The 18,110-nt window shown below is 36.6% G+C and overlaps 2 protein-coding genes across 2 annotated transcripts in view; both read left to right on the forward strand.

Annotated features, from left to right (window-relative positions):
- Positions 1 to 4,366: 4,366 nt before the first annotated feature.
- LOC149549593 (putative mitochondrial adenine nucleotide transporter BTL3) overlaps positions 4,367 to 18,110 on the forward strand; it is an 80,567-nt gene continuing 66,823 nt past the window's right edge. Inside the window, exon 1 of the mRNA XM_089792916.1 lies at positions 4,367 to 6,226. Within this exon, the coding sequence (XP_089649042.1) occupies positions 5,478 to 6,226 (749 nt within the window). The 5' untranslated portion in view covers positions 4,367 to 5,477. The remainder of the gene's footprint in view (positions 6,227 to 18,110) is intronic.
- Positions 13,915 to 16,046, forward strand: LOC149549594 (uncharacterized). The gene is made up of 5 exons (XM_089792918.1): positions 13,915 to 14,016; positions 14,132 to 14,528; positions 14,647 to 14,870; positions 14,996 to 15,183; positions 15,290 to 16,046. Exons 2-4 carry the CDS (start codon positions 14,301 to 14,303, stop codon positions 15,105 to 15,107), a joined length of 564 nt encoding a protein of 187 aa, XP_089649044.1. The 5' UTR covers positions 13,915 to 14,016; positions 14,132 to 14,300; the 3' UTR covers positions 15,108 to 15,183; positions 15,290 to 16,046.

Raw genomic sequence — 18,110 nt, forward strand, 5'->3', positions numbered from 1 at the left:
TAACTGTAATCTTAATTTCAGCTAAACATAGGATCACAAAGGATCTTAAGGGATATCAATCACTGGGTTATAATCATTGACAACATAAGCACCACCATAATTTAATCCAATAATATTATCAATTTAGTCTCATAAATCAGCAAGAGAAGAGAATGTTAATAGAAATAATAAATTGATTACAAACAAGGATATATTAACGTGTATAATGATTAACATATTTGACAAATTTCACCATAACAGAGTATGATTATTATCTTTTAGTCTCTTATATCTAATTTCAAATTACTGGAATTTAAATAATAAACTGATAATTATTCTTTGCACTAATTACTAATGTGGAGTTTGGAAAAATGACATAATCAACAAAGGAAGGAAAGGGCAACATATCTAAAGGGGGTTGTATTGCAAAGCTGCCCTTGTTGTCTTGTATATGTAGGATAGATCTCTACCTTTTGACTGGATGTTCGACTCTTTTGTCTACCCTCGAGCTCGTTGTCCCTTTCTTAATATTTGTAACTATTGTAAGAAAAATTTATATTTCACTGAGGTATGCCCTTTTTAAATCTGTATAATATTGGACTCCAGTCCCAGGCTAGATTGAAGGTTTTCTTATTCCGTTCTTCTCTACCAGTGCCCGTTTGAACATAAAACTATGTAATCTTTTTTATGTAATATAATATAAGACTTTGACCATTTACCGATTAGAAATTATATATATTTAAAAAAAATTAAAAATTAAAAAAACAAAAACAAAACAATATATGATTCGCACATATTGCTAATCTGAACTATAAAATAAAATAAATTAAAAATTTATGACCATTCTCAATATTTTTAAGCTGATAGGCTTCTCCTATAGAACGAACGCTCTAGAATAAATGCATTGATTGTCTCACGCACAGAATAAATGCATTGACTGTCTCACACACAGTCAACTATCAAAATTATAATGGCAACTAGAACGGAGTCAATTGCCATCTCAAGATGGACAGAGTTATAATGATTGATCTGATCTACATGGACGACACACTCTCCTACTCCATCAACAATCTCACCGAGATTCTCTACATCCGTCTTCTGGCATGGAAATGAATCACTGACAAAATCCCTAATTACAAGGTATCTGTGAAAGTGTACAGTGAAATACATACATCTCAGACCTTTGCACCATGTGTCTTTAGATCTGATGTCTTGCATCGAGGATTGACGCTATGTAAATAGTTAGGGGTTGATTCAATACGAACTAGTTGTCTTTTAGTTTCGTTCCTTTAAATTGTGAAGGGCTTATTGCTTCCATGAAGAAGACAACAATTGGTGGGATGAGGGAGAAGAATACAACTCTCACGGTGTAACAGTGGCTATTCTTATTCAAACTTTTGCATAATGATTATAAGATTTTGTATGCACGCATATCTGGTTATAAACTTTTCATGCTTGCTCTTAGATTCAGTTTCAACTACATTATTATTAGCTGTTTCAGTCTTGGAGTCCTCTGATTTTTAGGTGGATGAAATAACATAAATGCAAATTTTGAAGAAAATCTCAATGTATGTTATTATAATTTCCTCGTGTTCGAGCTGTTTTAGTCATGAGATCATATTGTATTCTTCTTTTTTGCATAGTGATAACAATCATTTGAATACAATAATTAGTATCTGGTTCTAATATTTTTAGGGAAAAAAATCTCTGTTTTTGAGCAACGTCAATTGTTCACAATGTTTGCTTAAGTTTCAGATGGTGCTTCAAGTTGGGCCCATTGCCCATAGTGGGCATGTCATCATGTTTGATTGTGGTGAACAATATCGAAAATTGGTGAACAAAAGAGGTTGTTGGATTGGAAGGAAGTTTGTTACAGTAGCCCCCAATTGTTTCAGGTGACAAATGTCCTGACTGAAGAGGCTATTTATGATTATATGATTGTACTTTTGCCAAAGGAGGAATTTATATCTGATGGGATCCGTAAATCGAAGTATTTAATATGTGCTATTATAACTTTCACTAGTCTCAAATGCCTTCAATCTTCTGAGTTCTGAGTTTAGACAAATGATTGTGATATTGCTACAAGAATTTAATGGTGTAATTTTGGAGTAATCATTTCCATTGGATTCATGTTTCACTTGTTTTGTTATTGGTTTTTCCTCCATCATATAGTCTCACCACCACATGAAGAAGATTGAAAGGCAAAAATTCTCATTGAAGTGCCACACTCATGACGCTTGAAATAGAAAATTGAAAATGGAAATCTCGCACAAAAGGCAATTTTTAATGTTATCCAATGCAAAGAACAGATGTTGGGTGAAGTATATGGCGTGTCTAAGGACTACTATGAAAGATTAGTTATGTTTAGCTTGGTTCCACATTTTGTCTAATGGATGATGATATCAGTTGTAGCTTTTTTCGGACTTCATGTAATGAACTTTCGTATAGCCATGGTTACATTGTTATGTGCAGACTAAAAGACCCCACACATGTTCAATCTCTTTTTCATTTTGTTATCTTTTGGTTTTGTCTCACACCCAAATCACCAAATTCTCAAACATGGTATGACAACTCAAGTTCTCCAAATTCATGGTCCACAGTTTTCAGCGTCAATCGATTTTAGCATTGTAATAATGATTGTGTAATCCGTCATGTTGGATGCCAACAATTCTCTGTTGTGAGAAATATGAGAACACACGTCTTCATAATTTCTGAACTTACCATTGCAAGTCACTAGAAGAGGAGAATGAATTGTCTCGCAGTCTGTTGGTAGTCTTGCATCTCTGTTCTGGAAAAAATCATGTTATCCTACATATCAAAATGCATGGCTCTCTTTCCTAGATCATGTTATCCTTTTTATATATTAGTTTGTTTTTAAATTTCCATGACATTCATAAGCGGCGAGGGTCTGAAACATGAATGTTGTGAAATCTCAGGTATGCCAGCCTTGTAATCATAAGCGTGGTATATAATAATGTGCAAAAAAGTAAAAGAATAAAAATGAACATGCGGAGAACTCTGTTGGAAAGCGTATGAGCTGGGACGCATGGTGGGAGAGGGAAATTTTTCTGAGGCAAAATTTGCCAAATTTGCTAGGAATATGGAGAGCTCAGAGGATCCTGGGTGTGGCCATTAAGGAGGACACATTGCCGAGACACTAGATGGTATTCCTTTTCTGTAGACTCAACATAAAATATAAGATATACATTGGACTCAACATGAAATATAAGATATACGTTAGGAAAAAATAAATCTTAGATACTAATTAATAAAATAATTTTTCTTTACTAAGTTAATTAGATTTAAACATTGTTTCTTTTATTAATATTTTCTGAATTGTTTTTAAGATACTTTTGAAAATTGTTAACTAAAATATACATAATTAAATTAGAGCCACTAGTGGCATGTTGTGATGGTTAAGTTGTTGAGTTGTTGTCCTTCCCATCAAAGTTCAAATCTAATAGGAATGGGGACGAGGTCCCTTATTTGTGGCCTCACTGGTTCATAGCTCCAGGTCAAAGCGTTTACCCCTCTTTAAAAAAAAAAATAATGCATAAAAGTAATTCAATGTCAAACTATAAGATAAGAAATAGATAGAAACAAAATTCAAATTTTAAATAGTTATTTTATAATCATATTCTTATTATTTTATTAACTATTATTAACAATTTTATCTACTTTTCTTTTACAAATATTTGTACTAATCAAATTTTATGGGATATCTATTAAGTTTTACCAATTAAAAAAATATTATATCATCAAATTTGGCACACTTACTTTTACTTACATACAACGCTTCTATAAAATATTATACATGCTTGTAACGACAATTTATAGTTATATTGTTTTAAATACTATTCAACTTCACAAATACCTTTTGTTATTAAGCACTTTTATCAAACATTATGCATGTGTATAATGACAATTTACTATTATATTGTAAATTACTATTCAAGTTCTAAAATACCATTGTTGTTGAGCACTTTAGGACCACCCTAATCATTATTATTTCATATGACAAAAAATCTTATATATAATAAGAAAAATATGTTTCACCCTTTACTAATCTATGCAATTTCATACAATAATTATTCATAAAATACACTATCGACTTATACCTTGAACCTTATAAGTACAAGTACTAGTTTAACTACTCAACCATAACCATAACTTTGAAATGAATAACCTCAAAGATACTGGATAAACCTCAATTAGTTATGCACTTCCAATAAACAAATTAGCACATGGAAACTCATTTTTCAACTTTGAATAGGCATATAAAGATTCTAAAATCCCATAAAGAGGCTCCCTCTCCTTTTGCCTCACGTGCAAGTGGTTCCGAACCAATCTATATGCTTGAATAGAAAGGGAACATAATCTCTAGAGCTTGGGGAGAATATTTTTCTAGCATCCCTTCAATTTTCAGAGATATTGTCTTCAATTTATTATTATCTGGATTTTAGAAAAACGTTTCAATCTTTTTTTATGGCATTTTTGGGAACCCCAATCTCTCTCGCCGAAAATGCACTTCCTTTACGTTGCTTTTTCTAACTTCTCAAAAAAACATCAAGTCCTCTCCTTCCTATGGAAGTGCATTTTCGTGGCTGTATAGACGTTGCCATCCCTCTCTTGATATTTTATGTTCCATATGCAACTGTAAAAGAACAAAAGAACGATTCGAGTACGTACAGAAGTCTAGTTTGCTCCGTAGCAAGCGTACCATTTCTATAGAGCTATTGGTTTTAAATTATAACTCCTTGGAATGAAGGAATAATGTAAAATGTTGACGCCATTAACGAAGCATTCATGGCGGACCTCCTTATGCCGTCAATTAGGCAGGTATCATTTCCGTTGAAAAAGATGTCGACCTGGTTAAACCAATCAAAGGCATTTATTCATATTCATCTGCGTTGCTGAGGATTCGAGAGCGCACGCAACTCTGTTTTATTTTAACATTTTTGAAATCCGGACAAAAAATTCCCGACTCTCCTTATTAAAGACTGTCTGGAAAGCAGAGCATTTTTGGGTTTTTATTTTCCTGGAATTTCTTAGCGGTTGCTTCTGAAGAGGGTTTGAGTGCGTCTGATTATTTGATTAGCAGATCGACGTTTTGAAATCAATGTCATTTTTCGGTAAGATAAGGTCGAATCGAGCATAGAAAACCCTTTTGTTTTTGCGTTTGAAGGTGCATAACTTGAAATCTAGGATTTTTGACCTCTGTTATCCACTGGAAACCTTTAATTGACTGGTGGGGGCCGACTTAAGTGCGACATTTCAACGAGTATTATACAATTTATTTTTCGGAGGAAGCCCGTATTTTCTGAACAGAGGAGTTTTTCACTTTGATATCCTGAGACATTTTAAGGGTTTTTTTCGGGAGGTTGAATATATTTGCTGCTAGTCCTCTATAATTGCATTAAGGTTTTTGTCAAAACCCTATTCACGATTTTTTCTCCCTTGGGATAAAACACCCGGTCTAAACGCTCTTTAATTGTAAAATGCCAAATACTGTGAGATTGAATAGAGGAGCATTTCATGATACAGATTGCAATTCTGGGAATTGCCAGTCGTCTTTGTTTCTTTTGAACTGCAATGAGATTGCACGAGAAGAACTGTGTGAATATTCATGTTCATATCGCCCGGGTGGGCTATTTGTAGACACCCAATGTTTTAGCACTTTGAAATTACAGCCCTCATCAAGTTCCGAGAAAAGAGCAGTCTTGCATGCTCCTCTTGCACCGATTTCACTGTTCCTTTCCCTTATAGGTTCTCAAAATGGATCCTCATTATGTAAAGATGGCAATCCTTCAATCCAGATTCATGATGGGCAGAGTCTGGCCAAGGGCTTGTTCTCACTGGGCAAGTGTGGTCTAATGTTCTGTTTGGGAAAAAGGTCTACTGTATCTTCTAATACTAGTGATAAGGATTTCCCGGGATCTTCACAGACAAAAAGAGGTAGAAATTTTAATGTAGACGGTCAATATCTTTCAATGAGCTTGTCAATGAAAGAGAAGAGTGACATTCTGCAATCAACGACTTCTTTCCTGGGTGAGAAGAGCCTTCATGAATCGGTCAGTGTTAACGAGGACAAGCAATCCAATGAAACAGCATCCATTGCAGCTAAGGAAATTGGAGATTGGCAAAAGCAAACTGTCATCCAGGATAAAGAAGTTAAATTTAGAGGAGAGGGTGCGTTGAACACCTCGAAGCATTTATGGGCTGGTGCTGTTGCGGCAATGGTTTCCAGGTATTTTAGTATGGTTTCCGTTTTGATGAATGATTACTTATATCAGTAATATCAAGCATATGGTCACTTTTGTACGCCGATGTTATTATTTGCTTTGGTATGCATAACAATATAATTTGCTTTAGTTATGATTGCTAGAAATCAGGTTTCCAAGTCTTACTGAGCTTTGGGAAGTTTTTTCTGTGAGTTTGATTCTTATCTTAAAATCTTGTAACGCCAATAAATTTTTTTAATGCTTTTTAATATTTTATGAAATAAATATTATAATATTCTGATGCATGCAGGATCAATACTAGTCTGGATGAAACATAGGATCAAATAAACAAAACATAACACCTTAACACAAAAGGAAACATGTATTTTTAGAGATGTGTTGTAAAGAAAAATTGTACTAAATAATAGCAAACTGTGTGTTCAAAGTGTATGACGCAGATTTGCTTTTGTATGATGCCCACTGAACCGCCGCGCAAAGGCAGTGAGAAGTGTCCCTTCAACTTTTTCAATGCCTGACTCATCATCTCTCAGCCACACTCCCACCTTTGGGATGGAGAAATGCAAAACTTCTTCCATTCCAATCCTTGATTTGGCTGGCACCAGCTTCTCCATCACAAATCTGACCCTTGGTTTAGATTCGCCTAGCTGAAGGCCCTACGCCATTATCATTGAGTAGATGCTTGCATTCGTTGTGAGCCGATTTTTCACCTTAATTAACATCTCCCCCAATAACTCTTCAACCACTTCTTTAAGTAGCTTGTGTCTGAACTCAAACAGCTGCTCCCAATGTTGTTTTTTAGCCTTCTCATAAAAGGATTCTGTTGGTTTTCACAGGTTAAAGAGAATGAAGACTCCATTGTGCTTTATAACAGCAGTCTAATCTCTTTCTCGTGGTAATGAATTCCTTAAAAAATTCAATTAAATTAGGCTGTCGGGCAGCTGTACTTTAATTGTGTAATTATGACCACCCTCTCTTCATTTATCGTGGCACACTTCACAACAAAAAAGCTTGTCCTCTTTTCATCACCTTCAAAACAATCCATTTATCAATTTGGAAATATTTCCTCACCATCCTGTATTTTTAATTCTTTGAAGTTTTCAATTCTGACTTCCTCAACTTGCAAATTTAAGGCCAAATGGACCTTTTGTCCGCTTAATGATTTCCCTCTCTTTTGATGTGTGAAATTTTAAAGTCTTCCAGTGAAGCTAGTTCTTGGATGATGTTGACATTGAAGTTCTGAAGGTGCCATGCATCCAAAGATTCTTTACTAATAGCTTTAATAATTATTAAGGAATCATCTTCTACATGCAATTTTGTTGCTCTTAATTTCTTAGAAGCTCTTGTCGTCAACAGGGCTGCCTCTGCTTTAGCAACATTATTTGTGCCATCCCATAGCCCTTTCCCCCTAAGCCCAACCAAATCACTATTATCATCCCTGATAACAAAACCAGCTACTGATGGCCTTCGATTCCCTTTTGAAGCCCCATCAAAATTTCATTTTCACCACCCCACAAGTGGTTTCTCCCAAACAATTGATTCCTTAGAAAGAGAAGTGAGATCAACTTCACTTGGCCCATTCACGGGCCTAATTTTGATACCTGGCCATACCTTCTGTAATCTTTGATCTACTCAAGTAAACGGGGTGGAGTTTGTGCCAAATTTTGCTGCAGCAGCACTGGTGGTTTCCTGGATGGCCTGGTTAATTCTTCCCTTAAGCCTTTCTGAAGTCTTTGATTTGCCTTTGAAGATTCTTTTAGTACATTCTTTCCAAATTTCCCAGATCACAATTGGAGGACTTAAATTCCAATGTAATGTCCCCGTCATAAAATAAATATACTCATTTAATCTTTGTAATGGGCCGATTGATTTATTTTATCTCGGACCCATTTTTTAGTTTTCGTAGTTTGTGTCACCGTTGGCTAACTTTGTACATCCTCGAAAAGCTTTTCCCGATGGGTATTTAAGCGCGGCTTGTAGAAGTTTGTAAGCATGCTTTTGGATTATATCTTCTGCTCTGTGGATTCCTGTTGGAGTTCTGCATTGTTCGCCATTTCGGAAGTGAAAGACCTTCCCTATTTGGCTTGTGTGGTTTCGGTGGGATCAACCCTCACCCTATTCTGTTGGTGTTCGTCTCGGTCTGTATCCGGCAAATTGAAGGTTTAATTGCATCTCAGTACCTGTTGGTGAATATCTTGGCTCTGCATTTGCAATCTGTGTTTGATCTGGATCTATTGTGTTGTGTGGTATATTTATGTTTGGTTCCAGATACTAATCTATTTTGCTCATTCATCTTACCTGTCACTGTACGGCTTACTGCCTTATGGATTCCATCTCTTCTGTACGGTCTTCCAATAATACCATACAATTGCTTCCACTTTCGTATGGACGGCCTATCTCACTCGAAGTCATTGTTATGTCATTTGTATAACTTGTATGGAAAATTTTGGAAGACTAAATAGAGTTACCGTACGGCTTAGCTAGTGACCCCGTACAGCCTGTTATTACCACTGTACGGCCTATTGTTGCAACCGTACGACTTTGTCATTGCCACAGTATGGCCTGTTATTACCACCATACGGCCTATTGTTGCAACCGTACGACTTTGTCATTGCCACCGTACGGCCTCAATATTGAGGTACGACATTTCACATCCATTCATTGAAGGCACCATACGACATCTCATATATCCTGAGGCTTGTTCCCACCGTACAGACTCTCCCATCTGCTGACACCGTATGTCACCTCCTTCAAAACTCACTGTACGGCCAGTATTCATCCGGTACAAATACTCTCATCTCTCCCAAATTGCCAGTTCACCTGCGAAATCCGAATTTGGGCGTCCAAATCTCTGCTACGGGAACAGGAACACTACATCCAAGCATAATGTAAAGTGGCTTTCTCTGGTGCTAAAGGCCATGCCTGAAAATGTTGTTTAAGGTTTTGCTGCATTGGACTGTGTCACTCAAGTTTAGACTGAAGCTTAGATCAGCAGTCCTGACCCACCTTACATTTGACCAACAAATTATCTATAGTTTCTACCGCTTCATCACGTAGGACACACTTTGAAGGACCCTGGATGCCCAATCTGCTTCTTTCATCCGTAAGTATTCTACCTCTTAAAGCTAGCCAAGTTAAAGATCCTGCTTTTGGGAGACACTCTTTACCCCAGAACAAGTGTGTAGGCCAATCCTGTAGCTCCACTGCATTTTCCAAATGAGAATACCCCAGTTTTACTGAATAAGATCCATTTTTTGCTGCCACCCAAATATTTTTATACGAAATGTCACTCCATTGTATTGGCCTTTGAGTTGAAAAGTTTAAGAATTTTAACTTGGAGGGGTATTGGTGCATTATAGTCTCTTGGGTTTTTCCAAAACTACTGCCTGCCTGTGCCATCATCTCGGATCTCTGTGTAATTTGTCAACTTTTCACTCCAATTTGCTTTACACCAATCTTTCACTTGTGCCCATTCTGCATTATCAGGTATGTTTTCATAATCAGTCCAGGAGCCCTCCTAAAAGGAAGCTGACTCATCATTTTCTACTTGCCAGGGCAAATGCTTTGTTATCACATGTTTGCATGAGATCATAAAGTTTCAAATCACTGATCCTTTAGGGGATTACTGATTGTCAGTATGCGTTCATCATTGTTTGAGTCTAAGTACTTAGATTTTAATATTCTCACCCATAGTTGGGATGGTTGAGTTTACATGCTCCAAACCAATTTAGCTCCTAAAGCTTCATAAAAAAGATTCCATTTACGTAGCCCTGCACCACCTGCTTTTTTACTGGTCCAAACCTTTTCCCATGCCGATAGGGGCATCTTGTCTTTCTCTTTGGCCCATTCCAGAAGAATCTTTGCTTTTTCTGGTCTATTTGACAAAGAATCTTTTTGGAATTTTAGAACACATCATAGAGTAGATAGGAATAGTTGAGATAACCGATTTCAATTTCAAAATTCTTCTAGCTGAGGATAACTATCTACTTTTCCAGCCCTCCATTCTGTCAAAACAATTACTAACAAGATCTTTGCACAAAGATGATTTGCTCGCTCCACCAAATGGGGGGTCCCAAGGTAATTACCTGATAATTTACCTAATTGCATACCTAGGATTCTACCAATTTCCCTCTGCTTCTCCTCAACAGTATGAAAGAAGAAAACTGTTGATTTGTGCCAATTGATTTTTTGACCTGAAATGTTGCTGTAACCATCCAAAGTTTTCCTCATCATTCTAGCCTCCCTAAGAGAAGAGACCCCAAAGACAATTTTGTCATCAACAAATTGGAGTTGTGTTTTTTGCTCCACATTTAAAGCAACTGTAATGCCTTTCCAACTTCAAACATTACACTTGTAAGATCAGCCGCTTTAAGGCTTCCGCCATGATTATAAACAATATAGGTGATAAGGGGTCCCCTTGTCAAATGGCTTTAGAGTCTAAACCCTTCAAAGAAACCCTGTGGACTTCCCTTGTCAAATGGCTTTAGAGTCTAGACCCTTCAAAGAAAGCCTGGGGACTTCCATTGATTAAGATGGAGAAACGTGGAGTACCAATGCAAGATTCAATCCATCCAATCCATGTTGAGTGAAAACCCAATTTCTGGCATTCAGACAGCTTCCATCACCTCATCATAAGCCCTTTTAATGTCCAACTTTACCATCATTCTTTCTGTCCTTGATTGCTGTACTGAATGAATAGTTTCATGAGCAACTATTATACCTTAAAAAATGGATCTATTTGGTGCAAAGCCTCTGTTGCCTTAAGATTACTTAATGTAACACTATCTTGAGTCTATTTGCAATAACTTTTGAGATTACTTTATAAATGGTGTTGCATAAAGCGTTGGTCTGAAGTAGTTTGTGCTTCCTTCTTTTTAGGAATGAGAGCAAGAAAGGTTTTATTTAAATCTTTGAGAATAAAACTTTCTTATCTAGATTCCTCCACCATACCCAGATCTCATTTGCAAAAAAGGACCAAAGCTTCTGAAAAAAAGGGATGGAAAACCATAAGGTCCTCCTCCAATGTTGAAAGAGCTTTTTTAACCCCCTTCAATGAGACCTTCTACTTCAAGAACCTATTCTGGGCTTCACTGACACAAGGTGTTATAAGATTGAGTGCCATCCAGATCCTGAAAGTCAACCCTCTTTGCTCTGTAGCCTTTTTTGAAAGAACCTAACCCCTTCATTATTAATCAACCTTGCATATGTGAGAAATGTACCATTAGCATCTTGAATTGAGTAAGATGTATTCCGAGCCTGTCTAGCTTTAATTGAATTACAGAAAAACTTTGTGTTTCTGTCACTCTCTTGCAACCACGTGTCCGTATACTTTTGTCTTCAGAAAGTTTCTTCCTTTTGTGGAAGTTCTGAATACTTTTCTTTGAGTTTTTTCTTATTATCAAAATCAATTCGTGTCATGCGTTCATTTATAACATTAACATTTAAAGAATTTATGTTACATCCCAAATTTTTGCCTAATTTAAAAATAATCTCATAGCTGTTGAGAATTCATGTGAAGTCAGTTGACCGGTAAAGTTGTTGAAATATTTGATCATGTGAAATGGAAATTTCGGTTGTTCGTTATTATTTCATATGAAATGTTAGTTAATTGTTATACTTGAATTTCATATGACATGTTAGTTAATTGTTATGCTTGAAATTGAAAATGAATAGCATGGAAGTTGAAAATGATTATGTGATATTTTGGAATTTATTTGATGTTTTGAAATCATGGAAATATGTTATTGCTCCGAGACTTTTTCTTTTTGCAGAAGCACGATGTAGGGGGAAGTATTGCCAAAATGGGAGTTAGGAATGGGACACCAAATCCTTTGACGAACCATCAAGTATGGAATCTAACTACCTCGACTAAGCATAGATGTGAGTATTGCCGATTAATCGGCGATACTAGAAAAACTCGCGATTTTTTGGGGCCGGCGATTTAGTCGCCCCAAAAATCGCGATTTTTTTTTGCAGATTTTTTTCTAACAAATCGGAGATTAATAGGCGATCAATTGCCTAAAAATCGCGATTTCTTGGAAAAAAATCGCCCGCGCCCGACAGTCACATAAAGTGACGAAAAAACATATTTTTTTCATTCGGTTTTTAAATTGCTTAGGGCATTTTGGAGAGGAGAGGATAGAGGAGGAGTTCTTGGCAAGTAAGAGGCGGAATCGAGTGCATTTGGAGGCCTTTTGATTCAATTTCTTCGTTACTAGGTAAGTGATTTGAATCTTTGTTTTTTATTTTTGCAAGAGATTGTATTCTTTTTTCTTGCATGTAAATGGATAAAAATACATTCCTAATTAGTTAGGAATGCATTTGATGAATGTAAGCAAGATTAAATGCATTCATTTGCATTTTTTTCCATTCTAGATCGAATTTATGTTAGAAATTTGCACTTTTTTGAAAAATTTGAAACCCTAGCAGCTAGTTTGTTTGAATGTTATTTGGATTTCAATTTATTGGCGCTGTTATTGGAATGTTGCTTGAATTCTTTGTTTAACTGTTAACTTTGATCTTGTTATAATTTATTTATAGTTTTTTTAAAAATTTGTATGCGTAAGGCAGCCCATAGTAGTTTTAAATGGCAGACATATGGCCATTGACTCCATGCCCTTCAGGCTACATTGGCACCAGGCCAAAGAATGCGAGAGATCAGGCATGGAAATATGCCTATGAAGCACCCGATGAACCAACCAAAGTGATTTGCATTCGATGTGAAAAAGTAATATCCGGGGGCATTTACCGGTTCAAATATCACATCGCAGGGATCTCAAAACATGATACGAATCTTTGTAAGAGTACAACAGAAGAAATAAAAAGGTTTGCAAATGCCTTGCTCACAGCTGGAGAGCAAAAAAAATTGCAAAGAGAGCGGAATAAATTGCATGTCAGGGCAGCCATAGTAGAGACCCAAGGCAGTTTCATTGATGTTCAGGAGGAGGAGGCAGCCATTGAAAGCATGGTCGGCTCTTATCGTGGGCCGCGTGTTCGCAAATAGGGTGGTTTTTCTTTGACGAGTTTCACTCCCACTCCCACTCCTACACCTCCTAGCACTTCCGCACCATCAGGATCAGCAGGTGCTTCTGGGATAGGGAGCTATTTTGTGCCGAGGCACACATCTAGTGCACAACCTTCATTAGAGGCCACTAGATGGAATAAGGAGGTCCATGACCAGGTGGACAATGCACTAGTAGATTTTTGGGTTTTCAATAACCTTCCTATTAGTGTTGTTGACAGTCCCTATTGGGAGGCTTTGGCCATAGGGTTGACAGTTGCAGGAAAGGGGTACAAGTCCCCTTCTTGTTTTGTGTTGGGTGGCAGGTAAACGAATAATTTTATTACACTCGATTTCCTTTTAATTTTTAACTTTTTACTTAGTTCTAAATTTTAATTAATTTATCTAGAAATTAGAATGTTGATTACTAAAGTCTAAATCAATTTCAAATTACTAAGAATCTAAGACATCACTAAATTTTGTTTTTGTAGGCTTATTGGAACTGTGGTTGAGAGGGCCAAAGCATTTGTTGAGGAACAGAAACAAGAATGGACAAAATTTGGTTGCAGTGTTGCACCATTCTTTCTGACGGTTGGATAGATGGGAAGAGCAGGACCATAATTAATTTTTTGGCCTGCTGTAATGATAATGTGGTGTTCCTGAAATCAATCGGTGCCTCTGGCAAGGTAAAAAATGCTCAGACATTGGCATTGATGTTGGAGAACATGGTCTTAGAGATTGGCATTGAAAATGTGGTGCAAATCATCACAGACAATGCTGCTGCATATGTATCAGCAGGTAAACCGTAATTTTATGTTGCATGTGCATTGTGAATTTCACAACAAGAATTTTTAATAGTTTGATATTTTTGAAAAGCTGGAAACTAATTAGTATTTGCGTTTACAATTGGTAGGAAAACTCCTACAGCAGAGGCACCCCACTCTCTCTTGGACCCCGTGTGCAACACATGTCCTTGACCTTCTTTTGGAGGACATGGGCAAACTTGAGTGGGTCCTCCAATTGTGGAGGATGCAAGGCGGGTGACAAAATACATATACAATCACCCGTGGGTCCTTAGTCTGATGAGAGAGCACACTTATGGCAAAGAAATTGTCAGGCCTACCGTCATAAGGTTTGCAACGATTTTCTTGACATTACAAAGCATTCTCGATAATTTGGTTTCTTTGAAGCAAATGTTTGTTTCCAAAAAATGGCTTGATTCCACATTTTCAAAGAACAGTGAAAGAGAGAATGTTGTGCGAATTGTGTTTTATAAATATTTTGCAGATAAGGCTGATGAAATAGTAAAGGTAACTACAAAACTTTAAGTTTTAGTCTACACTTTACAACTTTATAACATACTAAGTTTGTAACTCAAGTAAATAATAATTTTGTAACTTGTCAACTAATTTCAAATTTATATTGCAGGTGTTTGAGCCTTTAGTCAGAGTTCTGCGTTTGGTTGATGGAGACCAAACGCCAATGGGTGAACTATACGAGGCCATGGACAAGGCCAAAGAATCTGTCAAAAATTACTACAAGGGGGAAAGCATCAAATATGAACCCATTTGGCAGATCATTGATAGAAGGTGGAATAATCAGCTCCACCAACCCATTCATGTAGCAGGATATTTCCTCAACCCACGTTTTAGGTATACTGTAAGCTCATTCTTACTCAAATTTAAGTTAAAGAAGACTTGAGTTCATTTTGCTTTCATAGGGTGTTGGGTGTGTACTAAAATTGTAAGACTTATTTGTTTTTGGTTTTTGGTTTTAGGGCTGATGGTACATATGTAGATCCTGATGGAGAGGTCATCAAAGGCCTAAGTGAGTGCGTCCAAAAGATGGTAACCAGCGAGGAAACAAGAGATAAAATCATCCCTGAGTAGGAGATCTTCACTTCAGCAGGGGGCAAGGTGTTCTTCACTCCTCTCTGCAAGAGAGCAAGGCTTACACAAACCCCAGGTAATACATTTGCAAACTTCTGAATCTCAAATGCTAAATTAACATTTATGTTTCACTTTTTGTTGTCTATTAGTATTTTTTAACTTGTACAATTTTTGTGATGCAGTGGCTTGGTGGATCACTTGGGGTGCAAGCACTCCAAATCTTGCAAAATTTGCTCTCAGAATCCTATCACAGCCTTGCAGCGCATCACATTGTGAGCACAACTGGAGTTTGTTTGAGGCCATCCACAAAAAAAAGAGAAACAGGTTGTCCCAAAAGAGGATGAATGACATGGTCTATATGCAATATAATCTTAAATTGCGCATGAAAAGGGCACAACAAGATCCTCTTGGGCCAATCGATTTGGATGAGATAGATCCTTATTATGATTGGATGGCACAGGAGCAGGCTCCCTTATTTACACAGGAGGACATCTCCAATTTGGAGAGGGAGGCCGCGGAGGAGGCTGCGGAGGAGGAAGGGGGTGGAACTGGATATGACATCGAGGAGGGCGATGATGAGGATGATGACATTGAGCTTACTGCAGAGGACCTTGACATCTTGTGCGTAGCGAATGTGGAGCTACCGACATCTAGTTCTATAGCTACACCATCTCCTACATTGGCACAGACATAGACACAGACACAGACATAGGCACAGACCCTGCAAGGTTCTAGTTCTAGAGCTTTACCCTCTCCCGCACTCGCTAGTAAAGCGACTGGGAAGAGGAAGATGTAGTCCTGTATTTGACATTTGAACTTATTTGTAGTCATGTTGATGTGCTTATTTGAACTCTTTTCATTTGACACTTTATTTATGAGAATACAACTTCTCATGTGTTGTGAACTTGTTAGTTGTTAGTAATTTACAACTTGTCACTACTTACTTGTTAGTAATTTACCGATTAATAACTCTTTTTGCATTGATATATATCTAAACATGATTGTTTCTTATGTATTGTTAATAATTAAGTCATTAGATGCAAAAAAACATTGAATTTTGTAAAAAAATCGCATTTTTTAATTAAAATTTAGTGGTTTTTGAGTTCCTGATTTTTTCCCCGATTTTTTGTCGATTTTTCCCGATTAAATTTTTTTAGGCCTAGGCGATTAATCTCCTCAGGCGATTAATCTCCTCAGGCGATTTTTACATCAATGCGACTAAGGATAGACGTCTCGGCGAGCAAGAGAAAACCTTGTACTACCATGAGCTAACCGGTTATCATAATTATTAAATAATAAAGGAAAACCACTAAGCATTAACAAATTTGTTACCTTTATAATTCAAGAACCTTTTGATGTGTAAAGCATGTTTTAATATAACGACGCCATGATACCTATAGATACTCATAGATGTACATGCATATATATGTATATATGCGTAAGTCAATTAAGATGTATACGCCTATTTTTCAACGTATACATAAAATACTCATGTTTAGGATTTACACATATATGCATGTATGTGTACACTAATGAGTATAGGTAAGTATGGCGATGTCCTTATGTTAAAACATTAAGAGGGTGGAGCTATTATTATTCTTTCACCTTCGCTAAGGATTGATTTTATATCATGCACGGACACCTTTCATAATTCTTTTCCATTGGGCCTTATAATTGTTAAATGTTTCCTCATAATTTAGTTATATTTTTTAACCGATGGCCTTGTTGAGCTCCTTGCCACCTCAAACTTCTTGTGTATTTGGTATGCATTCAGTGAGCCTTTGCATTATATGCTCACCTCTCAATGATAGATTATTATTATTGTTTCTCCCATTTCGGTCTGCAGTTTGATTTTTACTTTTTGCTCCTTTGCATGTATCATTTGATTCTTCCATAGCTTTTGTTCTTATTCTAAAGCTAGTGTGCATTCATTTCCATTGATTGCTCTAAGTGAGCCGGTTATTGGCTAAGACTAGCAACGTCCATCTACAGGATGAAGCCTTGCGATGATTCTTGGATGTGAGTACTGATCATATTCAGCATTGATTGTTTGCATACAGTGCTCAATCAAGCTCTACATTTTCTCAGGTCATGATTTTTATTTTGTTTATCTTTATGTTTTTAAGAATCAATATCTTTCTTTAACTCATGGAATGATCCACAACATAGGAATAGGGTGTCCAATTTATGTTAAGATATTCTATTTGCTGTGTCCTCATAAGAGGAGATTTTGTAAATAATGTAGTTGCAGTTGCAACAAGCAAAATTATTCTAAAACAATAAAAATGAGCAATTGGCAAATTCTTTTCTTTGTTATAGTAAATTTCTCTAAGCAATCAAATATGTTTGTTTTGAAAACAAATGTGAGCATGATATTGATTAGGAAACAATTGTATAGCTCAGGAAACTCAAACTTAAACCATGGCCAACAACAAAAGCACTATAGAGAATGAGGTTGACTAGTGGGGCCAACCCTAAGAACTCCTTGGAAATGTTGATTTTGGTTTTGCGAGATACACAAACAAAATTAGAAAATATAGAAAAGAGAATGAACGAAATGGCAGCTTAGGTGGGTGTGGCTAGGAGACTCACTCCTTGCTTCCTCCTAGGATTGAACTCGAGAACTTTGGCCATAGTGCAAAAGAAAATCAAGCTTCATTAACCCCATCTGAAAGACAAAAGAAATGGGAGATAGTTAGTGACCTATCTATCGATATTAAGAAGATCAAACCCCCTAGGTTCTCAAGCTTTGAGTTTGGTGAAGACGTTGAGGCCTGGTTAACTAAAATGGAACAATATTTTGAAATTAGGAGTTTTTTTGAGACATCCAAAGCAGTATGGGGAATTTACCATCTCTTAGGAGCAACCACTTAGTGGGGGAACACCAAAATATAACTCAACATTAAGACTACTAAAATCAATTGGGACAAGTTTGTCTCCATTTTCAAAAACCGATGGCTGCCCAAAACCTTCTACGGCCAAAAATTGTTAGTCTTCTGGAAT

This window comes from Cupressus sempervirens, chromosome 7 (genome assembly GCF_028749045.1).
Source record: "Cupressus sempervirens isolate cs-2001-9-10 chromosome 7, ASM2874904v1, whole genome shotgun sequence".
In the NCBI taxonomy this organism is placed as follows: domain Eukaryota; kingdom Viridiplantae; phylum Streptophyta; class Pinopsida; order Cupressales; family Cupressaceae; genus Cupressus; species Cupressus sempervirens.

Bases quoted from the DNA above. Each gene is read 5' to 3' on its own strand.
- LOC149549594 (XM_089792918.1), top strand. From the start codon at position 14,301: ATGAGAGAGCACACTTATGGCAAAGAAATTGTCAGGCCTACCGTCATA. The intron at 14,529-14,646 runs GTAACTACAAAA...TTTATATTGCAG, and splicing joins AGGCTGATGAAATAGTAAAG to GTGTTTGAGCCTTTAGTCAG. The intron at 14,871-14,995 runs GTATACTGTAAG...TTTTGGTTTTAG, and splicing joins TTCCTCAACCCACGTTTTAG to GGCTGATGGTACATATGTAG.